The sequence below is a fragment of the Gobius niger genome (assembly GCF_951799975.1).
Source record: "Gobius niger genome assembly, chromosome: 1".
Classification (NCBI taxonomy): Eukaryota; Metazoa; Chordata; class Actinopteri; order Gobiiformes; family Gobiidae; genus Gobius; species Gobius niger.
Window position 1 is genome coordinate 39,853,210 of NC_136852.1, and position 15,398 is coordinate 39,868,607.

Below are 15,398 nucleotides of genomic sequence, written 5' to 3' on the forward strand. Positions count from 1 at the left end.
GTGCAGTTTGTTTACGTAGCCATGTGCTGTTTGTTTACGTAGCCATGTGCAGTTTGTTTACGTAGCCATGTGCAGTTTGTTTACGTAGCCATGTGCAGTTTGTTTACGTAGCTATCTTCATTCTAAGTAGAAACTATCACTATTTTACAACATAGGTATTCTATGTCTAATGTACACTAGGGCATGAACAGACTAGTCGACTAGTCGACTTCTGCGCAAGAGTCGACCTCATTTTTACAGAGTCGACTAGTCTTTATCTCCTCCTCACTCCCCCCTCACTCCCTCTCTCTGCCTAATTTCAACATTAATGTCAAGGCGGAACCCCTTTTCCGTGTTTCGGTGGGACAATAACAATAATACAGCGTTACACCATAGCAGACCAGTGGCTAGTTGTTTTTACCGGTTAGTGTTCACTTTTTAGTGTCTACATATAGTTTCACCCGCGTAATAGCGATGCGCGTGCATGATTAAAACTTTTATCTCTTATTCACGTGCAATCAACTACGAGCAAACACTCTGGGACCGAAAGCTCGTTTATTTCAGACCTTGGATTTACAAGGAAGATAGTCCTATAGTACAAAGGAGTACAGATGAGGCCAGGAGGAGGGCGAGACAAACGGAGCAGCAGAGAGGACAAAGGTCTGTTTGTTTCTGGAGGTGCAGGTAAACACTGACTGAGCATTGCCTAAAAATCAACTTGTAAAAATCAGTAGTCGTTCAGGCCCCAGGGTGTGTGAGTGGTGTTACCGGGGAGGAGCCCAGTCGTGTTTGGTGCAGTCCAACAGTGTCCCCACATACGTCCTCTTCCTCCAGGTCACATTCACCACCAGTACTCCTGAAACATATGAATATGTCTCTTATACAATAAATACACTTGTTTATTGGTTTTATTTATTAGATGTGGACATAATAGCATTGGACAAACCACATGTAAGTGTTACTGCAAAACGGCTCATTTTCAACACGAAAAGGACACATTGTCTGGTCTGACATTAGTATTTCTACGTCTTGCATTAATCGGATTAACTCCAGTGCCACTCTCTCACCTTCCTGCGTCTCGTGCCACACGATGCCCTCCAGGTTGACACTGGTGCCCGGCTGGCAGGGCCCTCTCTGGGGCACCTCTGCCTCTGAGGGGCCTCTCTCCTGGGTGTTGGTGCCCACAGAGCGGGTCCGCACCTGGGCGTGGTTCAGGACCGGGGGGCGGTGCGAGGGCACGGCGGGGGGCACAGCGGAGGGCAGCAGAGGCTTGTGGTTCAGGGCGGAGGACAGAGAGGGCAGCAGAGGGAACAGGGCCGGGGAGGTGGGGCAAGACGGCACTGGAAACATCTCCACCTGAGAGAGGGGAGAGAGAAAACAGTCATGCTAAGTTTGTCACTAACTGGAACGCATTGATTTTAGTTTGGTTTTGTTTGGGCTGCATTCAGTTCTGCAAGTTTTATTTTTCTTGTATAAACCCGTTTCCTGCTTGGATCATCAGCGATGTCAGCTGGAGACAGGAACCAAGCAGTGGAAAGCGGTTTCAGCTAAAGTGGAACGACATTCCAAAATGACACATTTCAGGGGGAAAATAACAACTCCTTCACCTATTACTCCACTACTACTTTACCAAATGCTGAATTGGGGATATTTTCTCACAAATGAAGATACAGAGACACAGAAAGGAACAAAGTGCTTTAACGGCCCAAATTTGTACACGTGAATTCTAACATTAGCTTCAGGCTAATGCTAATCACTGACTTCGAGTGCCGGTTTTTCACTTTCACGAGCATCTGATAAAAAACATTCATAATGACTCGATTTGGACTTGACTTTATTTTTGTGCTAAATATGTGTGAAATAAAAAAGGTTTGTTTGATCTCAAATGCATGCGGACAGTTAGCAACTCTGGGAAACTTTCTGTTAGCGTGGTCAACGTATTTTTCCTTTAGCCATTGGCATTAACGGATACACAGCCAGTGGCCACTAAACATAACCTTATAATACTGTATATTTAAAAAGAAAATGTCATTAAACACCTTGACATGTTTTTACATAAGGACTGATAAAAGCATTTTTGTAATGTAATATAGTATTTAGCTTCCCAGCATAAATATATTTAACAGTTATTTACCAAAATAGCCCCACTGGCATCCACAGATGTATTTTTCAAGGAATCCTGATACAAGACAATCCCGCTCCCAAAACTGTGATTGTCCAATACCAATTAAAGCAACCGTTGCTACCCGTCATTCTCTGGATCTCCTCACATAAAAAGTAGTGAAGGATGGCCTGGTTTTCCCATTTCAGAGCCAAAAAAAAGAGAGAACAGAAGAGTGCCTGCTAGCTTGCACCTACGAAAGACTTGTCGTCTTGTTGTTTGCCAAGAGTTTTCATGAGCTGTACAATTTCTTTCTAAGTGCTACAGGAAGAGTTTCGTTGATATTGCAGCACATGGGACATCGCAGCTGGAGAATCATGACTAATATGTTACCTCTCTGCATGAGGGCCCACTGAAGCCTGTAGCAGAGGCCTGTAGGTTTAGCTAACTAGCTAACTTAATAAAAATTATAATGCTCATATCTGATCAACAGTGTTAACGTGTAAGAGTGCTCAGATTACATTTTCAGTGTAACGCGTAAAGAAATAAGTTAGTTTTGCATTTGCAGGTAATCTGGTACTAGTTTCTTCAGTAAATCAGTAATGTGGTTAGTTTGGTCCTGACTCATTCTTCTTCTGCTCAGACTTGACTGTGCAGACTGTGTCCTCCAAAACTTTACAGCAAGTCAGGAACATGGCAGAGTTGTCAGCACGTTCACATCGCTGAAATACTCTGTTTTTTTTTACTTACAGGCTAAAAGGACAATACAGACGAAGCTGGTGTTGAAGCTAAAGAGGAAAACCACGATAAGCTCACCCCAAACTGCACTTAGCTTTGAGCAGTATCGCTCCTTCCAACGTTATCAACAAACGTGTAGCTTTATGTGGTTGAGGAAGTTCCTCATTGTCGCATGTTTATTACTAGCAATTCAAAGCACTTTGTAAAGCGTCAGAGCTCCTTTACAGATGTTCTGTTTGTTGAAAAACTGTTCACATAAAGAGACCGAAGCTAAGCTTTTATACGTCGACTATTGGCCTGTAGTTCATGCTCATTATTGTGCTGTCATTTGTCACATACAAAATGAAGCTCAGAAGTGACTTTATTGTGCGATTATTGAATACATTTACTGGTATCGGGCTGTTTGCGTGAGCTAGCTGCTTTTTTGGCGACTCAGTTTGTGAAATGTAGCATTCCTCATGGGAAAAAAAATTGACAAATTAAGGCAATTATATATACATATATATGTGTGTGTAACGTATGAGTCTCTAACGCATTACCTTCATAATAAAGTAGCGCAGAAACGTAACAAGCTACTTTTCCAGAGGAGAAATGAGCTAGCTTAACCAGTTACTTTAACGTAACGTTAACCAACACAGCTGATCAACACTAGACTAACATAAGAAGTGGAGCTTATTATTGCGCTGGTTTAGCTCCAAACAGAGTCACTAACACACACATCTCCCCCGCCATGACACGGGTTAAACTCCACTTGTTGCCGGAGCTAGCAACAGTTGCTAAGGGGGCGGGGCCTTTGCGAAAGGTCAATTGCAAAACGCAACAGAAAAGCAGCGAAACAAACAACAGCAGAACAATGAAGTCACAATTCCAAACAGTCACAGGTTAATGCCTCCACCTGCAGCCCCCTCACAATGGACAGGATGAGCAGTTCTGTTGCTATGGCGTTACCGTGTTGTCTCCATCTTCTCTATAACCACAATCTGTTCTCCATTTCTTTACAAAAATCATCTTAAATTCTGCGACAGTCGGACCTTCAGTATTCACCATCTTAACTCAGACTCACTCTCCTCATTTCAGTGACGCTTTTTTTTCCTTTCACACATCTGTCTGACCTCGTATCTCCGCCTGACGCTCGCCGCGGCGCCGGAGACAGCGAGCGCTTGAATCTCAGCCGATCAAACCGCTCTGAAATATAAATGTGCCTCTGAACCAGCGCTTCGGAAACACGGCGTGAATATTTATGAGGAGGAAAAGAGATTTGTACATTCCAAGAAAACGGCGCAGCAGATCTGCTGATTCAGGGGTAAATGCTCGGTCCACGGAACACATCAGCTGTCCTCTTTATCTTCCATGTTTTTTTTAAAAGTCTCCTTTACGTCTTTATGGGAATGTAAAACCTTTACATTGTCTTTGAACGCTCCCTTTAATGCTCCACATAAAAATAAAAACATTTAAAGACCCAAACATACTTCAAGGAAATGTATTATTTCTGGACGGCGTTCTGCGGTGTGGAGCAGTAAAATTCATTCTTAAGGGCATCTGTGGAGAGGAGAGAGCGAGGACACAGTCTCTTCAAAACACACGTGCACGCTCGTACACACGTGCACGCTCGTACACGGGGAGAGCAGCTCAGCGCCCATGGCAACAAAAGGAAACGTCTAATTATCCCTTTTCTCCTTCTTGGATTCATCCACTCTCAGAAACGATCCGTGCCTCGTTGTGCGCACTCGTCCTTAACTCCCACGCTTATCTTTCACGTGCACGCTCCTCCGCCACGTGCACGCTCGTCATTCACGTGCGCGCTCCTCCCTCACGTTTACAGTGCGCACTGGAGATAAAGGAATTGACCACCGTTTTTTCCACACTGAGATATGTGCTTAGCTTAGACGAGTTGATGCGCACCTGTCTGGTCTTTGTGCGTGCGCTCAGTCATGCAAATGTTGTTAGCATTTAGCCTCTCCCAGCACAGGCATAGCCCCAAACCGGGGTGAAGTTAGAAGCGACCAAGCTGCTCCACGTATTCCCTATTAAAATACTTTACACCAAATCGGGGCCTCCAGCACAGAACCTCTGGCCCTCAAGATGATTTTGAGAAACATTATGACACAAATCAGAAAGTACTTCAACATTTTTAGGGTTAAATAGGAGAAATACTGTTAATACACCCAATTAGGTCATATTATGTACAACTCTGGTATTTGTAGAAAGTGCACTGGGGATTTTCTTTTTAATTATTATTTATTGACCTTTATTTAACCAGGATAGTCCCACTGTGAGATTACTAATCTCTTTTTCAGGGGAGTCCTGGTCCCAGAGGGGAATCTATTGTACATGTTTTTTTTAGTGGTAGGGGAAACCGGAGTACCCGCGGAGGAAACCTACGCAGACACGGGGAGAACATGCAAACTCCACACAGAAAAGGCCCGTCCAGATCGGAATCGAACCCGGGACCTTCTTGCTGTGAGGCGTGAGCACTAACCGCTGCGCCACCGTGCCGCCCGTATAATAATAATAATAATAATTTTAAGGAAGAAATGACAGACACCTACTTGAATTAAGAGATTCAATCTAAAGTTTGGTCTTAGATCAGATAAAACATTTTATCGCCAATGGAACAAGTCATTATTCTCTTAACTCAGATTATATTGCATCATTCCAAGTGAAAAACAAATCTTTTTAAAAGTAAAAGTTCATTTGTCTGATTTCAAAGCGGGTTTAATGTTTGTTCCATTGGCGTTAGCATTTGTATCTTTATCGTTAGATTAACAGACTAAAATTCAACATAAAGAACCTTTATTCAAGCAATTTTAAGTCATTTATCTCATTTAAAGGAACAGGCCACCGTTTTTCCATACTGAGATATGTTCTTACCTTAGCTTTGACGAGTTCTTTAGGACCTGTCTGATCTTCCCCCGTGCCTTCAATCAGGTAAACACAGCACAGACGGCGTTAGCATTTAGCCTCTCCCCCTCTCCTCTATAGCTCCAAAACAGGTCAAGATAGAAGCTACCAAGCTCTTCCACGTTTTCCCTATTTAAATATGGTTACGTGAAGTGTTCCACTACAAAGTATAATTACACAAAATTAAACTGTGGATTTTCTAAGCGGAAAAAAGGGGGAACTATATTGTAAGGCGTAATAATACCAGGAGTAGTTCGAAATCCGCGCAGTAATCTTCACTTTACTGCGCAGATGCCAAACTACTCCTGGTATTACAATATAGTTCCCCCTTTTATCCGCTTAGAAAATCCACATTGTTTAATTTTGTGTAATTATACTTTGTAGTGTAACACTTCACGTAACCATATTTAAATAGGGAAAACGTGGAAGAGCTTGGTAGCTTCTATCTTGACCTGTTTTGGAGCTATAGAGGAGAGAGGGAGAGGCTAAATGCTAACGCCGTCTGTGCTGTGTTTACGTGACTGAAGGCACGGGTGAAGATCAGACAGGTCCTAAAGAACTCGTCAAAGCTCAGGTAAGAACATATCTCAGTATGGAAAAACGGTGGCTTTAAGATGGCCATTTTTCCAGTGTAGTGCTTTACTTTGGCCTAAAATTGGCGGCTTCGGCCCTCGGTCTTTTTACGATGTAAAAAAAGTGGCCCTCCGTTGAGAAAGCTTGCCTACCCCTGCTTTACACGATCCAAGTCTAGCTACACACAATTAAACATGTCGATTTTCACTATATTGTGAGGCGTGATAACATGGGAGCACTTCGACGTCTGCGCAGTTATATCCCACTTTACTGCGTGTACGTCGAAGGGCTCCCAAGGTATTATTACGCCTCACAATATAGTGCCACTTTTTATCCGCTTTAAAGCAGTACTAAGTAACTCTTCCCCCTAGAGGCCATAAGCGCAACTGCAGGTGTAGCAGCAAGTTACGATTTTTTAACTTATTAATTGTCTTGGAGAGTAAATATTACGCTGACAGAAAAGGCGAAGGGAGAGAGGGTTACTGTGCATCCAATTATACAATGGAACTATTTTTTTTCACTCAAACTTGGCTGTAAATACTGTTTAAAGAGACGTTAGCCCACAGTTAGCTTTGCCTGTTAGCAGGTTAGCTTCTTCTTCGTGATTCCATTAGTGTGTATTGCTTTCTCCGGTCCGGTGGCAGCCAAGTTGCAAACATGGTTTTCTGGCCAGAGACACCAGGGGGAGATGAAAGACCCTCCAATCATCCCATAAACACTTGTATTACCCCCACAGGGACTACGGAAAGGATTTATTAAGGTAAACACGTTACTTAGTACTGCTTTAACATCGACATGTTTCATTTTGTGTAACTAGACTTGGACCGTGTAACATTTCACGTCGGAACAGCTTCTAACTTCCAGTTTCGCTTCACTTTATTTCATGTCTTTATTTTCAGTCCAACAAGATGCCGAAGCGCAAACCTCACAAACAACAGAGTCACTGGCAATTTCATGAACAACAATAGGACAACCATTTCCCCGAGAGGCTGGAGTTCATCCACCGAGAGACGGATTCTTCCAAAACATTCAAGATGGCGTGTGCGGCAACTGATGCACTGCTTTCTTCTGCTCTCTCGTCTGTTTTAAATAAGAAACAGCGTGTCGTTCCTTGTTGAATGTTTACTAAAAAGGCGTCCTGCAGCTTGTTCCTCATATAATTGGTTGATGTCGTCCGTCAATCTCGCCCAACGGGAAATGGCTGAGATCACGCTCACTCCCGGATCTGTGAAAAAGCCTGTCGTCTGCCAGGTCAAGGCAAGGTTACAGCTGGTTTGAATCACTGGTTCTCAAACTGTGGCTCGGGGCCCAGGGGGTGGCCCTTTGAGGCTGTTCCTTTGTCTGGAGCTATAGAATTAGAAATGGTGAGGTGTGATGTGTATGATCAGAATTCACTTTTTCACCATATTGTCTAAAAGGTCACTCTGATCTATACAGTCAATACAACCTTTGAAAGATCTGTCTTTAGATCATTCCTGACCAGAGGTTCCGCAAGACTTTTTTTTTGTCGGTCCCACTTTGGCCGGCTGGGTCGCAAAATGTCGGCCATTCACAGGCACAATATATACATAATTAACGTGGCTTATTATCAATAACAATCTACATTTAGACAGAGCTACACGAGTGCTTTGGTCGGTCCAAAAGACGGCTATTGCTAATGAAAAAATGACGTGAGAAAATGCAGCTGAAATCCAAATATAAAGTGTGCGTGGAGACGATTGAGAGCGGCAGGTGTCACGCGGACCAAGCCTACTCATCTGCACTTTAACTCAGACAGAAAGTAGCCCATATCTATGACCCTCCTTATCCAGGTCTGACCACATCAGCTGCTCAGCGAGGGCTGGGCTTTAACGTGACATCAGGAGTAAAATAATGATTAAGTCTGTCACCGCTGAAATATTACGGAGGGGCAAATCGACCGAACATGGACCCAGCTCTGCCGCGCTCTAGAGCGGCTCCAACACCGGTAACTAAGCCGAGGCGTCTGCGCAGACTGACCGACCGAGGGAAGCGCCTCTAAACCCGGCCACTCTCTGAGCGGCTCCAACACCGGTCACTAAGCCGAGGCGTCTGCGCAGACTGACCGACCGAGGGAAGCTCCTCTAAACCGGCTACTCTCTGAGCGGCTCCAACACCGGTAACTGAGCCGAGGCGTCTGCGCAGACTGACCGAGGGAAGCGCCTCTAAACCGGCTACTCTCTGAGCGGCTCCAACACCGGTAACTAAGCCGAGGCGTCTGCGCAGACTGACCGAGGGAAGCGCCTCTAAACCCGGCCACTCTCTGAGCGGCTCCAACACCGGTAACTAAGCCGAGGCATCTGTGCAGACTGACCCAGGGAAGCTCCTCTAAACCCGGCTACTCTCTGAGCGGCTCCAACACCGGTAACTGAGCCGAGGTGTCTGCGCAGACCGACCGAGGGAAGCGCCTCTAAACCCGGCCACTCTCCCAGGAAGAGCCAGTGCAGGACAGCGCGTCAGTCTGCCTGACCACACGCTCGTGTAAAGAATATCCTAATCAAAAGTATTGCTGAGTTCTTAACACACTTTTATAAAAGTAAATGTACCTGTAATTCACGGTTTTCTTGGAAAATGTGACGAAGCATGAAGAGAAAATCCTTTCATTTCCAGCGTGACGATGGCGCTTCAACTGCGCTTTGTAAAATGGGGACTTTTTTGATAAAAACATTGAACCTTTCTTTAGTATTTGGGGCTGTCTCAAAAACACTTTGTTATGTTAGTCACTGACCCAGGTGACATGTTGTATTTAATATATTTTTCTATATTCTCTCCATATTTTTTACTGTCGGCCAATTTGGCCGATGGAAATTATTTTTACCGGCCATTTGCTTTGGCTACAGCCGGCTAACGGAAACCCTGTTCCTGACCCAGTCAAACAACAGCCCTGGACTCTGACCAGCCTGGCCCAAATTAGCTTAATTGTGCACTTCCACAAATACATATTTTAACCTCTTACCAGTTCGGCTTTTTATTATTAGTTTTTTGATTGGCATCATCAGCGAAAAGAACAGGAAAGGTGGTCGCAGAAACAGAAGCAAAATCATTAATATAAATAATAAATAATAATGGTCCCAAAATTGAACCTTGTGGCACACCATACTCCACGGAATTCTTTTTGATTCATGTTTTTTTTATACTGGGCTTTACCCAAATCTAAAAAGCTTCTCGACTGGAGATCAACAATGTAACGCCTCATTTGAAAGCTAAGACCTACAAAAGTGACGGAAACTTTTCGTCACGTCGCCACATTTTTGTCATATTTTTGTTGGGTTTTTTAAATTATTTTTTCTATCATTTTTTGTTGTGTTTTTTTGTCCGTGTTTTTCTCATGTTTTCATCCTCTTTTTCTCGCTACTTTGATGCTTTTCTTTTTAGCTTTTAGATTTGGGTAAAGCTCGGTTGAGGCGGGACCGGTGGCCCTTCTGTGCTCTTCCAGAGTGGACACATGGCCAGTCCGCCCCTGATTGGAGCTGATGTGTTTTGATCAATGGCGGTTGTGTTTACACTTTTCTTAAATTGGCGACGTCTCTCACACTGAACACTTCGTATTTCCGGACACTTCGGGCCGGTTACATCTGCTGAAAATGGCAGCTGATGCTTTATGCTTGATTTCTGACAGTTACTTTGTGTTTTCTCTCGTCATCGCACTTCTTCCGACCCTGTTGGCTACTGACAACAAAATGCTTGCTGGTTTTGTGGCGCCGTCACAATATTTTTTTTGACATTTCGAGAACGCTGCATCCCTCTGCAATTTGTGACTTTTTCAGACAGTTTTCCTTCCCATTTGGGTGGACCCGCTTCGACCACACTTTCCCTCATTACAAACATCGCCATCACCAGGGACGCTACGATCCAATCATGCAATGTTCATTTATGGGTTGAATGTATAACCTTTTCTAGCATCGTATGTGTTTTGTCCAATTATTTTATTTATATTGCACTTTACGTGTAAAATAAACCTTAAAGCAGACCCGTGGGAAGATATTTTAGTTAGGGGGCGCTGAGGGACAAAATTTACCCCCAAAATACTTTTTCTGTGCATAAATCCTATTTATTAACCTCTTAACTCCCGCCTGAACCGAGAGCATTTTCTCCAGTTCAGCTTTACCCAAATCCTGTAGGCCAGTGTAACACCTCAGATGAAAGACCTACAAAACTAAATTGATCTTTTTCCTCACATCAGATTTTTTTTCTGCACTTTTTTTGTCGGGCAGTCGTCTCATTTTTGTCAAATTTTCGTGACTTTTTTGTCACTTTTTCGTCAAATTATTCGCATCTTTTTGTCAAATTCTTATCACTTTTTCGTCAATTTTTCCTCAATTTTTTGTCAATTTTTTCCCACTTTTTTGTGAATATTCTGCAAATTTTTTGTGAATTTTTTGTAAATTTTTCGTCCATTTTTTCTCACTTTTTTCACATTTTCATCCTTGTTTTCGTCTCAGTTTTGTTGCTTTTTCACACCTTTTTTCCAGAAGATTTTGGACTGGGGTAAAGCTGGAGAAAATGTGCTCAAGTGGGAGTTAAGGAGTTAATATTGCCTGCAGTTCACAAACTATCCACCAGGGGGTGTTGTAGCGCCCTCAGCACCCTGGGTTCCCACGGCCTTGCCTTAAAGTGCAATATTCACCTCAGATGACTTTATTTAGGGGGCAGTTCATTCATCCAAGTCCTTAGTCCTCCCTGTCAGAGATCTACCAAGACCCAGCCCTGACCAGGACTAAAGGCATGTACGGGAACCATATGTTTACATACACTTAAAAAAAAAGAAAAGATATTCACATTTTTTTTCACTGTCTGACATGAAACCAGAATTAACTTTGACTTTGCTACCTTCTACAAAGTCACGAAGATAATAATATATTTGGGAAAGCCACGGTGACGACGTCATGTCCTTGGAAGCACAAGTCTGGTTCATACTTGGGTGCAATTTCAATTTTCAGTTTCGCCTGAAGGTGCCAGGTTCGTCGGTTCAAACAATTATAGTTTAAAAAGGATGTAAAAGTCCAGTCATCATACAGATCATAAAGAAGGCGGGGTCTGTGTCTCATAGATGAATGTGCTGTGTCTGAAATGTGAAGATCAACCCAAGAACAAATGCAAAAGACCTGGTGAAGATGCTGAACCTGGCAAGAGTTTGTCTTTATCCAGAGTGAAACAAGTACTTACTCCAAAAGAAAGACAGATTGGAGATTGCAAATAAAAAAAAGGAGAAAGACTTGAATTTTTGGAGACATATACTGTGGTTTTGTTTGGCCATAATGATCATCGTCACGTTTGGAGGAAAAAGCCTGAGAACACGACTCCCAACTGTGAAATACGGGGGGGGGGCAGCATCATGCTGTGGGGCTGTTTTGCTGTGGGAGGGACTGGTGCACTTCACTAAATAGACGACATCATGAAGAAAGAACTCTATGTGGAAATATTGGAGCAACATCGCAAAACATCAGCCAGGAAGTTAAAGCTTGGGCTCAGATGGGTTTTCCAAATGGACAATGACCCAAAGCAAACTGACAAACTGGTTACAAAGTGGCTTAACCTCTTAACTCCCGCCTGAACCGAGAGGATCTTTTTCCTCACGTCATCAGATTTTTTTTCCATCATTTTTTTGTTAGGTATTCAACTCATTTATGTAACTTTTTTGTTATTTTTGTCACATTTTTTGTCATTTTTTGGTCAATTTTTTATCACATTCTTGTCACATTTTTGTCATTTTTTTTGTAATTTTTTGTCAAGTTTTTGTAATTTTTTGGTCACGTTTTTATCACATTTTTGTCATATTTTTGTCATTTTATTGTCACATTTTTGCCACTTTTTTTATAAATTTTTCGTCACTTTTTTGTCAATGTTTTCTCACTTTTTTGTCACATTTCCATCATTGTTTTCGTCTCAGTTTTGTTGCAATTTTCACAGCTTTTTTTTCCAGAAGCTTTTGGATTGGGGTAAAGCCAAACTGGAGAAAATGTGCTCGGTTCAGGTGGGAGTTAAGGGGTTAAGGAAAACAAAGTCAATGTTGTAAATGTATGGGCAGAGCTGAAAGGGCATAGGCACGCAAGGTGGCCTACAAATGTTGCTCAGTTACACCAGTTCTGTTTGGACGAATGGACCAAAACTCCTCCAACTATTGTGAGAAGCTTGTGGAAGACAAGTTCTACAGTTTAAAGGCCACGCTACCAAATATTAATGAAATATATGTAAACTTTTTGGCTTTGTAAAAAGAAATATAAAACAGTGTCGACAATTCTATCTCTCATTCTGGCATTTAGCAAATAGAAATATTTTCGAAAATTCTAATTGACCTAAAAAAAGGTAAAAGTTAATTCTGGTTTTATGTCAGAAAGTGAGAAAAAATTGCATATGTGTCTTTTTATAAAGTGTAAAAAGACACATATGGTTCCCACTGTATCTTATTCCAATGTATTCATGGAATTTCCCCCCAAAAACTCCCAAAATTTCCCAAAAGAAGATGTCCACATGTTTTTCCTTGATCATTATTTGGCAGTGACTGGATTCAGAAACCTGCCACATTTTTCTTATTCTACTGACCAACATCACACTCTTGTTTTTGAATATTGTCTCCACTCACTTTTGGGGCGCCTTTATGAAGAAATAATTAGACCATAGTTCATATGAGCTGGAAGAGAGGACTTTCAACTTTGTGACAGTTTTTGTTTCATGTGAGCTGGCCCAGGAATGACAGAGAAATGAGTGATAAACTAAGACGAAATCTGCATAAAGACAGTTGTTACCTTCCTGCCATGGAATTTTCAGCGGCTCCACATCAGTTTTTAACTATAGACAAATACATATTGACATTACCCAAATCTAAAAGCTCCTGAACTGGAGAGCAACAGTGTCAGGCCTCATTTGAAAGCTAAGACCTACAAGAGTGATTTTGTTGTTTTTTCATTACTTTTGTGGCTTTGTCATCGTGTTTTATCACTTTTTTGTTGCTTTTTTCATTGCTTTGTTGCTGTGTTTTTGTCTCTTTGTTTGTCATGTTTTTGTTGGTTTTTGTCATGTTTATGCCACGTTTTTCCTCACATTTTTGTTGCTTTTACGGCACATTTTTGTCCCGCGTTCATCCTCGTTTTCGATTTTCTATTTTGGCGCTTTTCTTTTGAGCTTTTGGATTTGGGCAAAGCTCGGTTAACCTCTTAACTCCCGCCTGAACCAAGAGATATTTTTCCTCATGTTATCAGATTTTTTTTCCATCATTTTTTTGTTGGGTATTCAACTAATTTTTGTTACTTTTTTAGTCATTTTTTGGTCATTTTTTGGTCCATTTTTGTTCAATTTTTTATCACATTTTTGTTATTTTTTCGTCAATTTTTTGTAATTTTCTTGTCAAATTTTTATCACATTTTTTGCCATTTTTTTTGTCTTATTTTCTCATTTTGTCACATTTTTTCGTCACATTTTTGTCAATTTCTTGTGACATTTTCATCATTGTTTTCGTCTCAGTTTTGTCGCTATTCACACCTTTTTTTCCAGAAGCTTTTGGATTGGGGTAAAGCCAAACTGGAGAAAATGTGCTCGGTTCAGGTGGGAGTTAAGGGGTTCAGGCGTAAGATAGGAGGTTAAGGAGAAAATTGAGGAGGCCAAACCGGTGGCCCTTCTGTGCTCTTCCAGAATGGACACATGGCCAGTCCGCCCCTGCCAGTGCGAGTTCATGATGAGAAAATGACTTGGAAAAAAAAAAAAACATGGAAAACATGGTCAATCCCTGAGAGAGATACTCCAACACAAGAGGCTAAGGTTTGGGTCAACATGGAGGAACCCGGCCCGTCTTCAAATGGGGACATGATGTGACCCCCCGGCTTCAGAATGAGACGCACTGAGGTCAGATTTACCAAAGTCAGATTTTACAATAAACTGAAGGACACACGAGCGACAAAACACCCGGAACAACAACAAGGCCAGACCCAAACCCGAGGAGAGAAGCGACAGGTACATGTGAGTGCGACTTAAACATAACAGAACCAACGTCCACAACACAGTCACATCACATGGAACCTCACTTCACCCTGAGCCAGGCCAGAGAGGGCCGACACAGGCCAACAGGCAGAGCCAGGGCTAAAGCAGGACCGCATCAGGACAAAACCAGGACTATACCAGGACAAAACCAGGGCTAAACCAGGACAAAACCAGGACTATACCAGGACAAAACCAGGGCTAAAGCAGAGTTAAACCAGGTCTAAACCAGGACTAAATCAGGACAAAACCAGGGCTAAACCAGTGTTAACCAGGGCTAAACCAGGACTAAACCAGGACTAAATCAGGACTAAATCAGTGTTAATCAGGGCTAAACCAGGACTAAACCAGAGTTAAACAAAGGATAAAACCAGGACTATACCAGGATAAAACCAGGACTATACCAGGACAAAACCAGGGCTAAACCAGGACTAAACCAGGACTAAACCAGGACTAAACCAGGACTAAATCAGGACTAAATTAGTGTTGATCAGGGCTAAACCAGGACTAAACCAGGGTTAAACAAAGGATAAAACCAGGACTATACCAGGACTAAATCAGGACTAAACCAGGTCTAAACCAGGACTAAACCAGGGTTAAACAAAGGATAAAACCAGGACTATACCAGGATAAAACCAGGACTAAACCAGGACTAAACCAGGACTAAACCAGGACTAAATCAGGACTAAACCAGGTCTAAACCAGGACTAAACCAGGTCTAAACCAGGACTAAATCAGGACTAAACCAGCTCTAAGCCAAGACAAAACCAGGGCTATACCAGGGTTAAACAAAGGATAAAACCAGGACTAAACCAGGACTAAACCAGGACTAAACCGGGACTAAACCAGGACTAAACCGGGACTAAACCAGGACTAAACCAGGACTAAACCAGGACTAAACCAGGACAAAACCAGGACTAAACCAGGACAAAACCAGGACTAAACCGGGACTAAACCGGGACTAAACCAGGACTAAACCAGGACAAAACCAGGACTAAACCGGGACTAAACCAGGACTAAACCAGGACTAAACCAGGACAAAACCAGGACTAAACCGGGACTAAACCAGGACTAAACCGGGACTAAACCGGGACTAAACCGGGACTAAACCAGGACT

At 42.5% G+C, this 15,398-nt stretch overlaps 1 protein-coding gene across 2 annotated transcripts in view; it reads right to left on the reverse strand.

The window, feature by feature from the left end:
- Positions 1 to 15,398, reverse strand: part of znf608 (zinc finger protein 608) — a 44,567-nt gene that overhangs the window by 27,105 nt on the left and 2,064 nt on the right. For both annotated transcript variants that reach the window (XM_079567114.1, XM_079567115.1), the window contains exons 2-3: positions 1,047 to 1,335; positions 748 to 835 (exon numbers count right to left, since the gene is read on the reverse strand). In XM_079567114.1, coding sequence (XP_079423240.1) covers positions 748 to 835; positions 1,047 to 1,335 — 377 coding nt within the window. The remainder of the gene's footprint in view (positions 1 to 747; positions 836 to 1,046; positions 1,336 to 15,398) is intronic.